The sequence below is a fragment of the Henckelia pumila genome, chromosome 4 (assembly GCF_033568475.1).
Source record: "Henckelia pumila isolate YLH828 chromosome 4, ASM3356847v2, whole genome shotgun sequence".
Classification (NCBI taxonomy): domain Eukaryota; kingdom Viridiplantae; phylum Streptophyta; class Magnoliopsida; order Lamiales; family Gesneriaceae; genus Henckelia; species Henckelia pumila.
The window spans coordinates 63,598,412-63,610,758 of NC_133123.1; the positions used below are offsets into that span (position 1 = coordinate 63,598,412).

Genomic DNA, 12,347 nt, shown 5'->3' on the forward strand with positions numbered 1-12,347 from the left:
TTTATTTTATTATTATTATTATTATTTTTTGAAACTATCATTCACTTTTATTTTCAAACATTACACATATTCCACCCTTCATCATTTCTCCAATATGGTATCTCTACGGCCTACAGGCGACACCAAATATTAATAGTTTTGGTCCTGCTAAGATCAATAATTGAATAGGGTAAGATGAGAGTACGAGGTATTAGATTTCAAGGAGTGAAACCTACTTTATCACAAAATCCACGTTAAATTTCATTTATTTTTTTGTCTTTCCTATGACAAGATTGCATGATCTAGAAGATGCACACCAGTATTTTCTCATTAATAACTCCATACTCTAATAAGCTGCACATAACACCCAATCTTAAGATTTCTATAAAAAGAATGGAAAAAGAAAATATTGGACACAAATAAAACAATCACAGATTCGGAACCACAAAAGTTACAAATGTATGATTCGTCTTTCAATAAGACTATATTTTCGCTCTCTTAGGGAAGAAAACTGCTCTGATACAATTAAGTATATCAAAGCCACAGACAAGAGAGAACCCAACCATACAAATGGTGGGTCACCTCTCATCCTCCTATATAATGGAACAGTATAATTAGTTATCTAAATGTAGATGCCACTCACACTCATTTGTCAATGCTAAAACCTCTATCAGCAGCATAATCTACAAAACTGTATAATGGCATAACTCGCTCACCGTATCTCTCGAATCCATCCAACGCCTTTTTAGCTTGAGACTTCAGTTCCTTGGCCACTTCCATCGCCTTCTCAACACCGTATGCAGATACATAACTTTTAGCTTTCCTTTTATTCTCGCCAACCTTACTCCCCGTCCCTGATTTTGCTTCCAGAATATCATCAACCACCTGATACAAAACACCTACAGCCTGGCCATATTGTCTCAGATGCTGAATCTCATCATCCGAAGCACCAGCTAAAAGGCCACCACACACCGCTGAGCACTGACCCATCTCACCAAACTTCTTTTCTTGGACAAAGTCAACTGCATTTGGTCCACCCTCGAGGTCCATAAACTGACCAGCAGCCATGCCAGTGGACCCAACTGCTCTTGCAATCTCAGCAACTACCCGAATGAGGCGAGCCTCGGGGATGAGGTCAGTTGGGGTGTGTGAAACTATGTGGCGGAAACCAAGGGGGAACAATGCATCCCCAGCTAGTATTGCCATGTCAACTCCAAATTTCGTATGACTAGAGGGTTGGCCTCTTCGAGATGGGTCATCATCCATACATGGCAAGTCATCGTGGATAAGCGATGCAGCATGAACCTATTTACAAAGGCAGGCAAACCATATTGCATAATAGATACAAGAATAATCAACTAAATCGATTGATGATCGAACAAATACAATATTCCATAGGGGAATAGCTTCCTTTTGGACTAAAGGTTTAGACACCGGGTTCTCAATAAATTTGAAACCTCAAAGGAAACATACTCATGCCCAATCATATCTACCTGTAGCAAAGAAACTATTTCCAATTGGCGCATACTGCCGAAGAGCAAAATATTGAACGTCTAATTAAATAGTTTCAACTATCTACAAACCATTTCCTTGTTTATAATAAACTCCAATTCATTTGTTGCATGATGGTAAAAATTATTCTAAAACTTTTTGTAATACAGGTTAGTAAAGAACGAAATTGACATGAATACACTCCACAAAGAACTAATGCCGCCACCTGATTCAGAGATTGACATGAATACAGTCCACAAAAGTACCAGTTCATTAATTTGGATACCATATAGTCACAATACACGAAACAGGACGAAAAAAAACAAGGAAGAAAGCTAACCATTTCAAGAGCACAGGCAGTGGGGAAGGCGGCTTGGCGATTACCGCCAAAAATCTCACAGGCGGCGATACACATGACCGGCGGCGATCTTTTGGCGCCTTTAGCCAGAACCGAGTAGCGCATGGCTTCATAGATCTGCTGCGGGTACTGCACAGGAATAGCCTCATCGAGTTTCTGGTCGATCTCCTTAATCAGAGAGGTCCAGTAGGTTTTGAGATCAAATTGAGCAGAAACTGAAGCGGCGCCACACCAAATTGCGCGGCGGATGACCGGAGAAGTCATCTTCGGGAACGGAACCTGTGGAGGTGGTGCAATTACTGTAGGGAACACCATAATTCACGCGAAATTGGAACAAATCGGAAAATTTTTGGAGCAAATTTCAACGATGCTGAGATAAGATAAAAAGAAAGTGAACAACCAAAAATCACATGAGCTACGTGGCAAGTTTTGGTTGGGTAGATTAGGGCAGTGCTTTGGACATAAAAGGCTAAAATGACCTAATTATTTAAAATAAGGAAATTAATTTTTATGCCTTTTCGGATGACTCAATTAGGGATGTAAAAGAGCCGAGCCGAGCCGAGCCGAGCCGAGCCGAGCCAAAGAGTATTAGGCTCGGGCTCGGCTCGTTAAGTATATGTCGAGGCTCAAGCTCGGGCTCGGCTCGGGTAGGGATGTAAACGAGTCGAGCCGAACCAAACATTATTAAGCTCGAGCTTGGCTCGTTTGGTACCCGAGCCCGAACCGAGCTTTTATCATAAAGCTCGGCTTGGCTCGTTTACTACATATTTCGGCTCGGGCTCGCCTCATTTATCGTATTAAACGAGTCTGGCTCGAGTTTGGCTCGTTAAATGAGCTGGTTTTCAGGCTCGTTAGCTCGTTTAGCAGGTTTGTATTCTGACTCGTTAAGTGGGCTTGGGCTCGTTTTCGAACTTGTGAAATCTAAATACAATACAATACATCTCTATAAATTAATTATAAACTAAAATTTTTTTTCTTAAATAAAATAAAAATGAAAAACATAATATAAAAAAAACGTCTCCAAAAAGTGACTTTTTGGTGTTAAAAAAAAGTTCTATAACTTCCATTTTAACACCAAACCGAGATTCCAAACCGATTTATCCCAAAATTCAAATAAACACATTGTCATTAATGTTAATCACATTTTCAAGTTCCTAGCTTAACTCGCCCAGAATTTCGAAAAACAATAAGCATCTTCGCAAACTTAAATACAGGATATAGTTTTGACATGTTTCAGCAGAAAAATCATATATAATCTATATGTTCATCAAATTAAGTTATTCCAACGCCAAATGGAAGACAAGATAAAGCACAACAAGTTTGTTTGTAGTGCACACTAAAATACTACATGAATCAAACTCATTCAACTCGATTAATAAACTACATGTAGACTGAACCTACTATTAAAGCATAAATCTGAAGCTAACACACTAAAACGAGCCACCAAAACGAGTCTAGCTCGAGCTTCCTAGCTTATTAACGAACATGTTCGCGAGCTAACGACGCGAACATCATTAAGCTCAAGATCGGCTCGTGAATATTTTCGAGCTCAAAATTAAGCTCGGGCTCGGCTCGATAAACTTAACGAACGAGCCCAAATGAGCTTTTTCACGAGCCGAGCTCCGAATAGCTCGCAAGCAGTTCGGCTCGTTTACCTCCCTAGACTCAGTCACATAAAATTTGTGTAGCACGATCACCTAATCGTATCGAAAACCAACTGTTTCGGGCTCTCACATAATCAAAACTAGTCGCATCTCCACACACATTGTGTGTGTGATTAAAATATAAATATTATTTATAGTGTGTGTATATATATATATATATTTTTTTGTTTCAAATCAATTTAAATTTAAAATAAAATCAAGGCACACAAATACAAAGAATCATGAACAAATGAAGTTTAAAATATAGATAGAGATAGAGATAAAAATTGAGATTGAGATAGAAAAAAAAAAATTTTCTTTTTAAAGGTATTTTAGATATTTTGTCTTAGGCTTCACCAAATTAATTTTAATTTAATTAGTAAGTGGTGCTCTTCTTTAATAAGATAGTAAGATAAAAAAAAAATTAATATTTACGCTATTAACACGTGGTTTAGTCCTAAATCGAAGTGTATATCAGTATATATATGTATATATAAAATTAAAATAACATCATTTTATACTTAATATAAATACAAGGAAAATTACTCATCTATATATATGTATAAAATATTATAATGCAACAAGCTCACATAGTAACTATTTTTTTAATCATTTTAATGATTGCACAAAATACCGTTACTTTTATTCATTATGACAAGCAATACACGAATATCAAAACTAATATTTTAATATCACAACTTCGTTTTTTCAACTTTTTCACCATGTTTTTTCTGTTAACCACAGTTTTTCCGATGGTGATAACCAAATCATGCTAATCCAAAATTTCATTTTGGTTGTTAAATCAAATATTTAAAATAATACTAGTATCCCGACGCACGCGTTGCGTGCTTTTATTGTTTAATTTTTAACTGAAAATAATAAATAATAATAATAAGAAAAACACTCCTGTGAGACCGTCTCACGAATCATGATCTGTGAGATGGGTCAACGCAAAGAATTAATCGGGTCCAATTGACAATTTACTCGTGAAAGAAACTTAAAGCTATTTTCTCAACATTTCTCGTTTCTCTAGCCCTCGGTAATGTCGATGCTACCCATGAGGTACTACCCCATGGGTAGCGTGACGGGTTCTGAATGGTCCAAATCAGTGGGTCCCAGTGATTTTTACTTCAAACAGTGATTCTCAGTTTTTTAGTTATAATATTTATTCTATTATAAAATTCTTACTGATTTAATAGGCATGAGGACGAGCAATTCATATCTCTTCAAACTTGCAGCTAAGAACCTTATCCTTGCTGGCTTCAAGTCTGTGACATTGCATGAAGAAGTGACTGTGGAATTGTGGGATATGTCCAGTAACTTTGTCTTTTCAAAATAAGATTTGGGTAAGAATAGAGCTCTGGCTTCTGTTCAGAAGTTACACAAGCTCAATGAGATGCTAGTGCTATTTCGTAATGAAGGATTGTGTGTATTAAGTTGGCTTGCTGTTTCCAAATCATATAATGGACTCTTGCTGATTGATTATTTCTTTTGTAGTTCCAATACTTGTTTGTTGAATTATATTACTTGCTTCATGATAATGTAGTTTTATTTTCCTTACTTTGTATTTGATGATTATACCATTTGGTTTGGCACCTTGACTGTTTAGTATCCCATCTTTTCTTAAATTGGGTCCGAGCTCGATATTTACATTATGATATTTAATATAGCCATAACGTTTTCTCCTTGCATCCCAATAAATGTCTTTGATTTGCATAAGAAACTCCAAAACCTCAATTTTTCACACGAAGTGTTATTTTAGCAAATATTATTTGAGGAAGTACCAACTTATGTGATTGACTGTCACTTGTAACTCTTCTTTCTGAATTTTGATCATTATATAAGCATGTACATGTGAGCAGCAGCCTTTGTCAACATGGGAAATTATGTTACAAGTGCCTTGAAATTACTGTAGAAGCGTATGAGAGAATATAATTTCATATATGTTGAAGAATGATAATACAGTATACATTTATGCACATCCTAGAGAGCATGAGGATAAAAGAAAAACAAATATACAAAAGATATAGAAGACAATACAAAATATACAGAAGATCAGAATAATATATTCAAAGATATTCCAATAGGCCCCCTTAAGAAGGTGGAGTCGGAAAAACACCAATCTTGGAGCAGAGTAGGCTAAGACGAGCACCGGGAAGAGACTTTGTTAATGCATCAGCAAGTTGATCAGAGGATGAAACATGAGAAACACGGATTTTATGACTCTGAACTAACTCACGAACAAAATGATAATCCAGAGCAATGTGTTTCATTCGAGAATGAAAAACTGGATTAGCACAAAGATAAGTAGCCCCAAAATTATCACAGTATATAGAGGCAGGAGATGAGATAGTAGTAACACCAAGTTCATCAAGAAGAGAACGAATCCACTGGAGCTCCGCAACAGTCGAGGCAATAAAACGATATTCAGCTTCAGTGGACGAGCGAGCAACAGAGCCTTGCTTGCGAGAACTCCAAGAGACGGGATTAGGATCCAAGAAAACAATATAAGCTCCTGTAGATGTACGATCATCAATATCACCTGCCCAATCAGCATCACAAAAGGCATGAAGAGAAGGAGAGGTATGATGACGGAGCATCAGACTGTATGCGCGAGTGCCATTCAGGTAACGCAACAGATGCTTGACCGCCGCCAATGAAAATAAGAAGGAGCATGCATAAACTGAGATAGCTTGTTGACAGCAAAAGCAATGTCTGGTCGTGTAAATGAGAGATACTGCAAACTACCAATCGTTTGACGATACAAGGTAGAATCAGCAGGAGGCGAGCCGTCCGATAGCTGTAGAGAGACAGACGCAGCAAGAGGTGCAGTGACAGGCTTTGAGTCAGCCATGTTGGCTTTCAAAAGAATATAAAAAAGATACTTCTGTTGAGATAGACAGAGGCCCCTTGAAGAGGAAATAACTTCGACACCCATAAAATATGACAAGGAGCCCAGATCCTTAATAGAGAACCGAGCACATAACTGAGCAATGAATCCATGAAGAGCATCATCATCATTACCTGTAAGAATGAGATCATCGACATACACAAGCAGATACATGATAACACCACGAGAACGTTAAATGAATAATGATGTATCAGCCAAAGAGGCAATGAAAACAAGACTGAGAAGAAAACGCTGAAGTGCCGTGTACCAGGCCCGGGGTGCCTTCTTAAGACCATAGATAGCTTTGTTTAACTTGCATACATGAGAGGGAAGATCAGAGTTAACAAAGCCAGGAGGCTGCGCCATATAAACACATTCATCGAGATCACCCTAGAGAAACACATTGTTCACATCCATCTGACGAAGAGACCAACCAGATGAGACATCTAGCGATAGGAGAATACGAACAGTGTTTGGTTTTGCCATAGGACTAAAGGTATCAGTGAAGTCAAGACCCGGACATTGATGAAACCCCTTTGCAACCAGACGTGCCTTATAACGCTCAACAGAGCCATCAGGCTTCCGCTTAATCCGAAAGACCCATTTGCAGCCAACAACATTTTGAGCCACATCAAAAGAAACAAGATCCCACGTTCCATTCCGAATAAGCGCATCAAACTCCTCAGACATGGCAGCATGCCACCGGGGATCCTTGAGAGCAATAGTATGAGATGTAGGCTCAGAAGAAGAAGTGTCAGCAATAGCTGTGAGACCAAAGCGGGGATTATGACAGAAGATGTTATTTTTGGAGCGGGTCACCATAGGATGAATGTTGAGAACAGGGGCGAGGGGAGAAGTGGGCGATGGGGAAGCAGGTGGCGTCGAAGAGGAGGTGGGGTTTTCGAAGGTGGGCTGGATGGGCGAGAGAGGCTCAGGTAGAGCTGTATAGGGACGTACAGGGTGTGCAGAGTATGGATCAGGGGCGCAGACAGGCGAAGAATCAACATCACTAGAGTCCTCCACGGGCGAACCAGAGAGTGCATCAGAGCATGGACAAGAACCAGAACCACCACTGGCAAAAGGAAAGGTAGACTCAATAAAAACAACATGATGCGATACAAAGACGTGGCTAGAGGAAGACTCGTAACATAGATAGACACTTTGAGTAAGAGAGTAGCCAATAAAGACACAGGGAGAGGACCAGTGTGAAAGTTTGTGAGTAGAGTAGGGACGAAGCCAAGGATAGCAAATGCAGCAAAAAATACGGAGTTTGGATATATTGGGAACGACTTGGAATAGGGACTCATAGGAAGATTTATATGCAAGATTGCACTCTGGTAGACGATTGATCAGATACGTGGCAGTGGAAAAGGAAAAGGGCCAGAAGCTAGTAGGAACAGATGCGAGCTGGAGAAGAGCAAGCCCAGTTTCGACAATATGGCGGTGGCGGTGACGCATTCAAAGTAACCATTGTGTTCAGGTGTGTGAGGGGGGGTTGTGAGGTGAGAAATTCCATGCAGACTAAGAAAGTCTTTCAATGCAAGAAATTCCCCACCATTGTCAGTGTATAGGGTTATGATTTTGCGAGCAAACCATTTTTCGACTAGACATTTGAAACATTTGAAGACAGTTAGAACATCTGATTTTTGTTTTAGGGGATACAACCAGATATATTTGCTGAAGTGGTCAACAAAGATAACATAATATTTGTACCCATCACACGATATAATAGGAGAAGTCCAAATGTCAGAGAAAATTAAATCGAGAGGAAATTTTGATGTGAGCGATGAATCATGAAAAGGAAGCTTGTGACTTTTATTGCATAAGCATGAGTTAAAATGAAAATTACAAGCAGAAGAAGAACAGGACAAGGACTTGGATGCGACTAAATGACGTAAAATTCTAGCAGAAGGGTGACCTAAACGACTATGCCAAGTAGGAAAATACACAGCAGACGCAGAGAAAGCCAGTGTTGAGTGAATCTGGGACACAGAACAAGAGTAGACACCGCTCTTAAGTGGGCCCTGATGGAGGATAGCCCCCATGCGATGATCCTTCACCTGAAAGTTAGAAGAGGAGAAAACAACAATAACGTCATTAGCTTTTCAAAGTTGAGAGACAGCCAATAGATTTTTATTAATTGAAGGGACACAAAGAGAATTAGAAAAGGACAAAGCAGAGGAGCGAAGGGGTGGTAAGAGACAACCTGTGTGAGTGATGGGAAGACCATTTCCATCACCAACAACAACTCAATCTGAGCCAACATACGGAGAGTGCAAAGAGAGATTGGACAGATCGGAGATGATATGATGAGTGGCGCCAAAATCTAGTATCCAGTCAGACGAAGCAGACAAGTTGGCAGAGTAGGCAGCGATGGACACGACCGGCTATGCAAAGGGGGTATGGGGCTGTCCAGCATTTTGAGCGGAGACAAACTGAAAATCAGGACAGCGCCGACCAGAGTGGCCCTGACGACTGCAAAGTTGACACCGCCCCATATACGGACAATGCGTGCACTGGGCGGATGCGTGGGGTGACTGTGAAGGCAGCTGCCGAGAGGGCCATGGATTGCCGTGACGAGGAGGTGGTGGCTGAGGGCCGGCGGGAGGTACAGGTCGACGGCTGGTGGTGGCATGCCGATTGGTGTAGTGAGCGGTTGCCGGAAGAGTTAATTGAGAATCCTTGCGAGCAATTAAATGAACCTCATGATTGAGCAACTTTTCATGGAGCTCCTCAAAGGATACGGCTGTATCCGAGGCTTGAATGCCATGGAAAATTTCCTTGTAGTCATCATCAAGGCCGTGGAGCACCTTGATGGTGAGATCTTCAATGTCAAGAGGAGCGTTCATGAGGGCCAGTTCATCAGCTTTGGATTTGATGAACTGCATGAACTCAGAGATAGACTGGGAACCCTTCACTGGATTTTGGAGTTGCGTCTTTAGTTGAGTGATGCGAACACGGGAGGGTTTGCCATAGGTGAGTGCAAGAGTGTTCCATGCGTCGCTTGCAGTTCGAGCAGTGGCAATAAACGGAATCAGAGAGGGAGACAGCGAGCCAATGATAATGTTCAGAATTAATGATCCTGATGCACCCAGGCAGAATAGGCTGGATTAGAAACCTGAGCATTCGATATAGTATGCAGGAGATCTGGACAAGGATGGGATCCATCAATAAAACCAAGGAGATCATGACCGGTGAGAAGGGTCATGAACTGAAGGTGCCGGGACAAATAATTGGAGGAGGTCAGCTTCAAAGGCGCATGGGCAACAACATTGAAGGCGATCGGAGCATAGGTAGCGGCGGCCGTGGTGGTCTGAGTAGCCATGGAGAAGGCGACTAGAAAAAAAATTTTGTTGGAGAGGGAGGGTGGACGGCGGCGGCACTAGGGCTAGTTGGAATTAGTGGCGTAAGCCTTGAGCTCTAGATACCATGTAGAAGCATATGAGAGAATATAATTTCATATATGTTGAAGAATGATAATACAGTATATATTTATACACATCCTAGAGAGCAGGATAAAAGGAAAACAAATATACAAAAGAAATAGAAGATAATAAAAAATATACAGAAGATCAACAGAATATATTCAAAGATATTCCAATAATTACATCGTGATTTTGTGTATTGTTTTTATGTGGCATCCATATTTTTCACCTTATCCTAGATTGCCGTGAGGCCTCGGTTCTAATCCTCTAATCTTAAGATAAAGTAAACCATTATCAACAATTAAACAAAAGTCAAGGCATGACAAATATTTTTTTTTAAAAAAAAAGGGCTGCGCTCGATCGCATGAACTCGTGCGATCGAGCGCACCATACATGCCTCAAACACTTCCTGAGAAAACTCAAGTGTTGCGCTCGATCCGATGAACTCGTGGGATCGAGCGCACCATTCCTCCAAAGTCACTGCCTCAAAAATTTGAAGGGCCTCGCTCGATCCTACGAACTCGTGCGATCGAGCGCGCCCTCTGCCTAGAAAAACAACAGAACAGAGCAGGCTTTCTACAATTCAATTACCATTCAAAACTTCAATCTAAAACATGCATCAACACATCCAACAAGCATATTACAACACAGTATAGTTCTAAAGTTATACATCCAATCCAAACTAATAGAACATTCTTTCAATCTAAGTTTACAATCCAAAATACAAAACGAGTTCGAAAATAAATTCAACTCCTAAACCGATCCTCACTTCTACATCATCTCCTATCTATCCATGTGATCTCTGGCTCGTTCATGCCCCACCTGTTTCCGAGTACACATACAAATAAAGACAACAGCCGGAAAATCCGGTGAGAATAATATTCTCAGTAAAATAGACTAGCATACAATATCACATAATATATCAAAACATGATATATAATCAAATTCCACATATTCCTCAAATAATACATTCAACTGCGGAATTAAAATGATATGCATGACTTTAAAACTTCTGGATTATCATTATAAGATAATCAAAAGGAATTCTTCTTTCTTTTCTTCTGTTTTGGGATCCCGAGGTTAAAATATCCAACAATCACACCGAACTCCCCTTTCGAGGTGGACGAGACATATTTTAATCCACTAGAATCCAGAGCATTATAGTGAGTTAATCGACACTTGTAGTAATTCGCCTACCAAGGCCACTCAACTATAATCTCCAGATCGTCTAATTCAAAATGAATAATCAATTCAGCTCAATATTAATGCATATGTAATCTCATGCATTCAAATATAAATTCAATCATAACTTCAATTAAGCATTTAAATATGCAAGTATGTGATTTTATTTCAGGATACTCGAACTAATCCAGATTCGAGTTAATCGTCATATTCCATTCCAAAGTCATCTTATACCTTCTTTTCATTTCACAATCCTCAATCTGTAAACAAAAATTCTCAATTCAATATATATTCAAGTTCTTCGATCGATAAGTAAGAAAATCGATACTATACCGGCTCAAATATTCCAAACTAATCAAAGCTGCAATCTCACAACTCCACTGACTTCAAATCAATCTATCAAAAGAAGCCATAAGGATCAAAATAGGCATCCAATCTTTCAATCAAACGATACAATCAAATTCAAACAAGACAATATCCAATTCAAACTGACGGCATAACGGCTATAATCTGATAAACCAAAAACGCAGGAAGCATAATATCAATCCAAACAACTCATATCAATCATCATTCAAACTCAAATCCAACACATCTCAAAATCCAAAATTTTGAAATATGCTTCCAAAAATCATAAAAATTTCGAACTACGCTATATTCCAATTCCGTCTGAGAATAAACGATAAGAATTATCTCAAGAACATCATACCCAAAAAGAATCAAATTCCAAATACATCCAAAAAATAAAACATATCTGATCGGAGAGAAACTTACGATAGAACGAAGGTCTCGTTGCTATGATCGCTAAACCGTCTTTAGAATTAAATTCCAACGGACGGATTGAGCTGAAAGCAAAATCTCAAAGCTTGAGAAGCTTTTCTCACGCCTTCAATGGTGATAGGCGACTTGGAGGGGAAAGTAAAAGTGAAGGGAGACTTTGTCAAAGTCTTTAACTTATAACAATATCATTTTTTTGCGTTTTAGACCCTAAAATTTACAAAAATTGGAAAATAGTCCCTGCTCAGTAAAAAGTCGTATCTCGAATTCTGAAATCACTGATTATCTCTAATAACGTCAATTAAGATAAAAAATGGAGCATTACAATTCTCCCTCTCTAAGAATAGATTTCGTCCTCGAAATCAAAGATATCAACTCATAAGATAAGAAATAAGAATTCGAGAACAGAATTAAGGACTCACGTCAAATAAATAAGTCTGGAAATCTCTGTCTCATGTCAGATTCTGTCTCCCAAGTCGCTTTTTCGACTCCGTGATGACTCCACTGAACTTTCACCAAAGGAATCCATTTGGTTCTAAGCTGTTTCTCCTTTCTGTCAAGGATCTGAATCTGTCTCTCGAAGTAGCTCAGAGTTTCATCAAGTT

At 39.4% G+C, this 12,347-nt stretch overlaps 1 protein-coding gene across 1 annotated transcript; it reads right to left on the reverse strand.

The window, feature by feature from the left end:
- Positions 1-352: 352 nt before the first annotated feature.
- On the reverse strand, positions 353-2,218 carry LOC140865373 (heterodimeric geranylgeranyl pyrophosphate synthase small subunit, chloroplastic). Its single transcript, XM_073269991.1, has 2 exons — positions 1,811-2,218; positions 353-1,284 (listed from the first exon to the last, which is right to left on the reverse strand). Exons 1-2 carry the CDS (start codon positions 2,141-2,143, stop codon positions 625-627), a joined length of 993 nt encoding a protein of 330 aa, XP_073126092.1. The 5' UTR covers positions 2,144-2,218; the 3' UTR covers positions 353-624.
- Positions 2,219-12,347: the final 10,129 nt, after the last annotated feature.

Coding starts and splice junctions, on each gene's coding strand:
- LOC140865373 (XM_073269991.1), bottom strand. CDS start 2,143: ATGGTGTTCCCTACAGTAATTGCACCACCTCCACAGGTTCCGTTCCCG. Junction 1,285..1,810: donor CTGCCTGTGCTCTTGAAATG/GTTAGCTTTCTT, acceptor CTTTGTAAATAG/GTTCATGCTGCATCGCTTAT.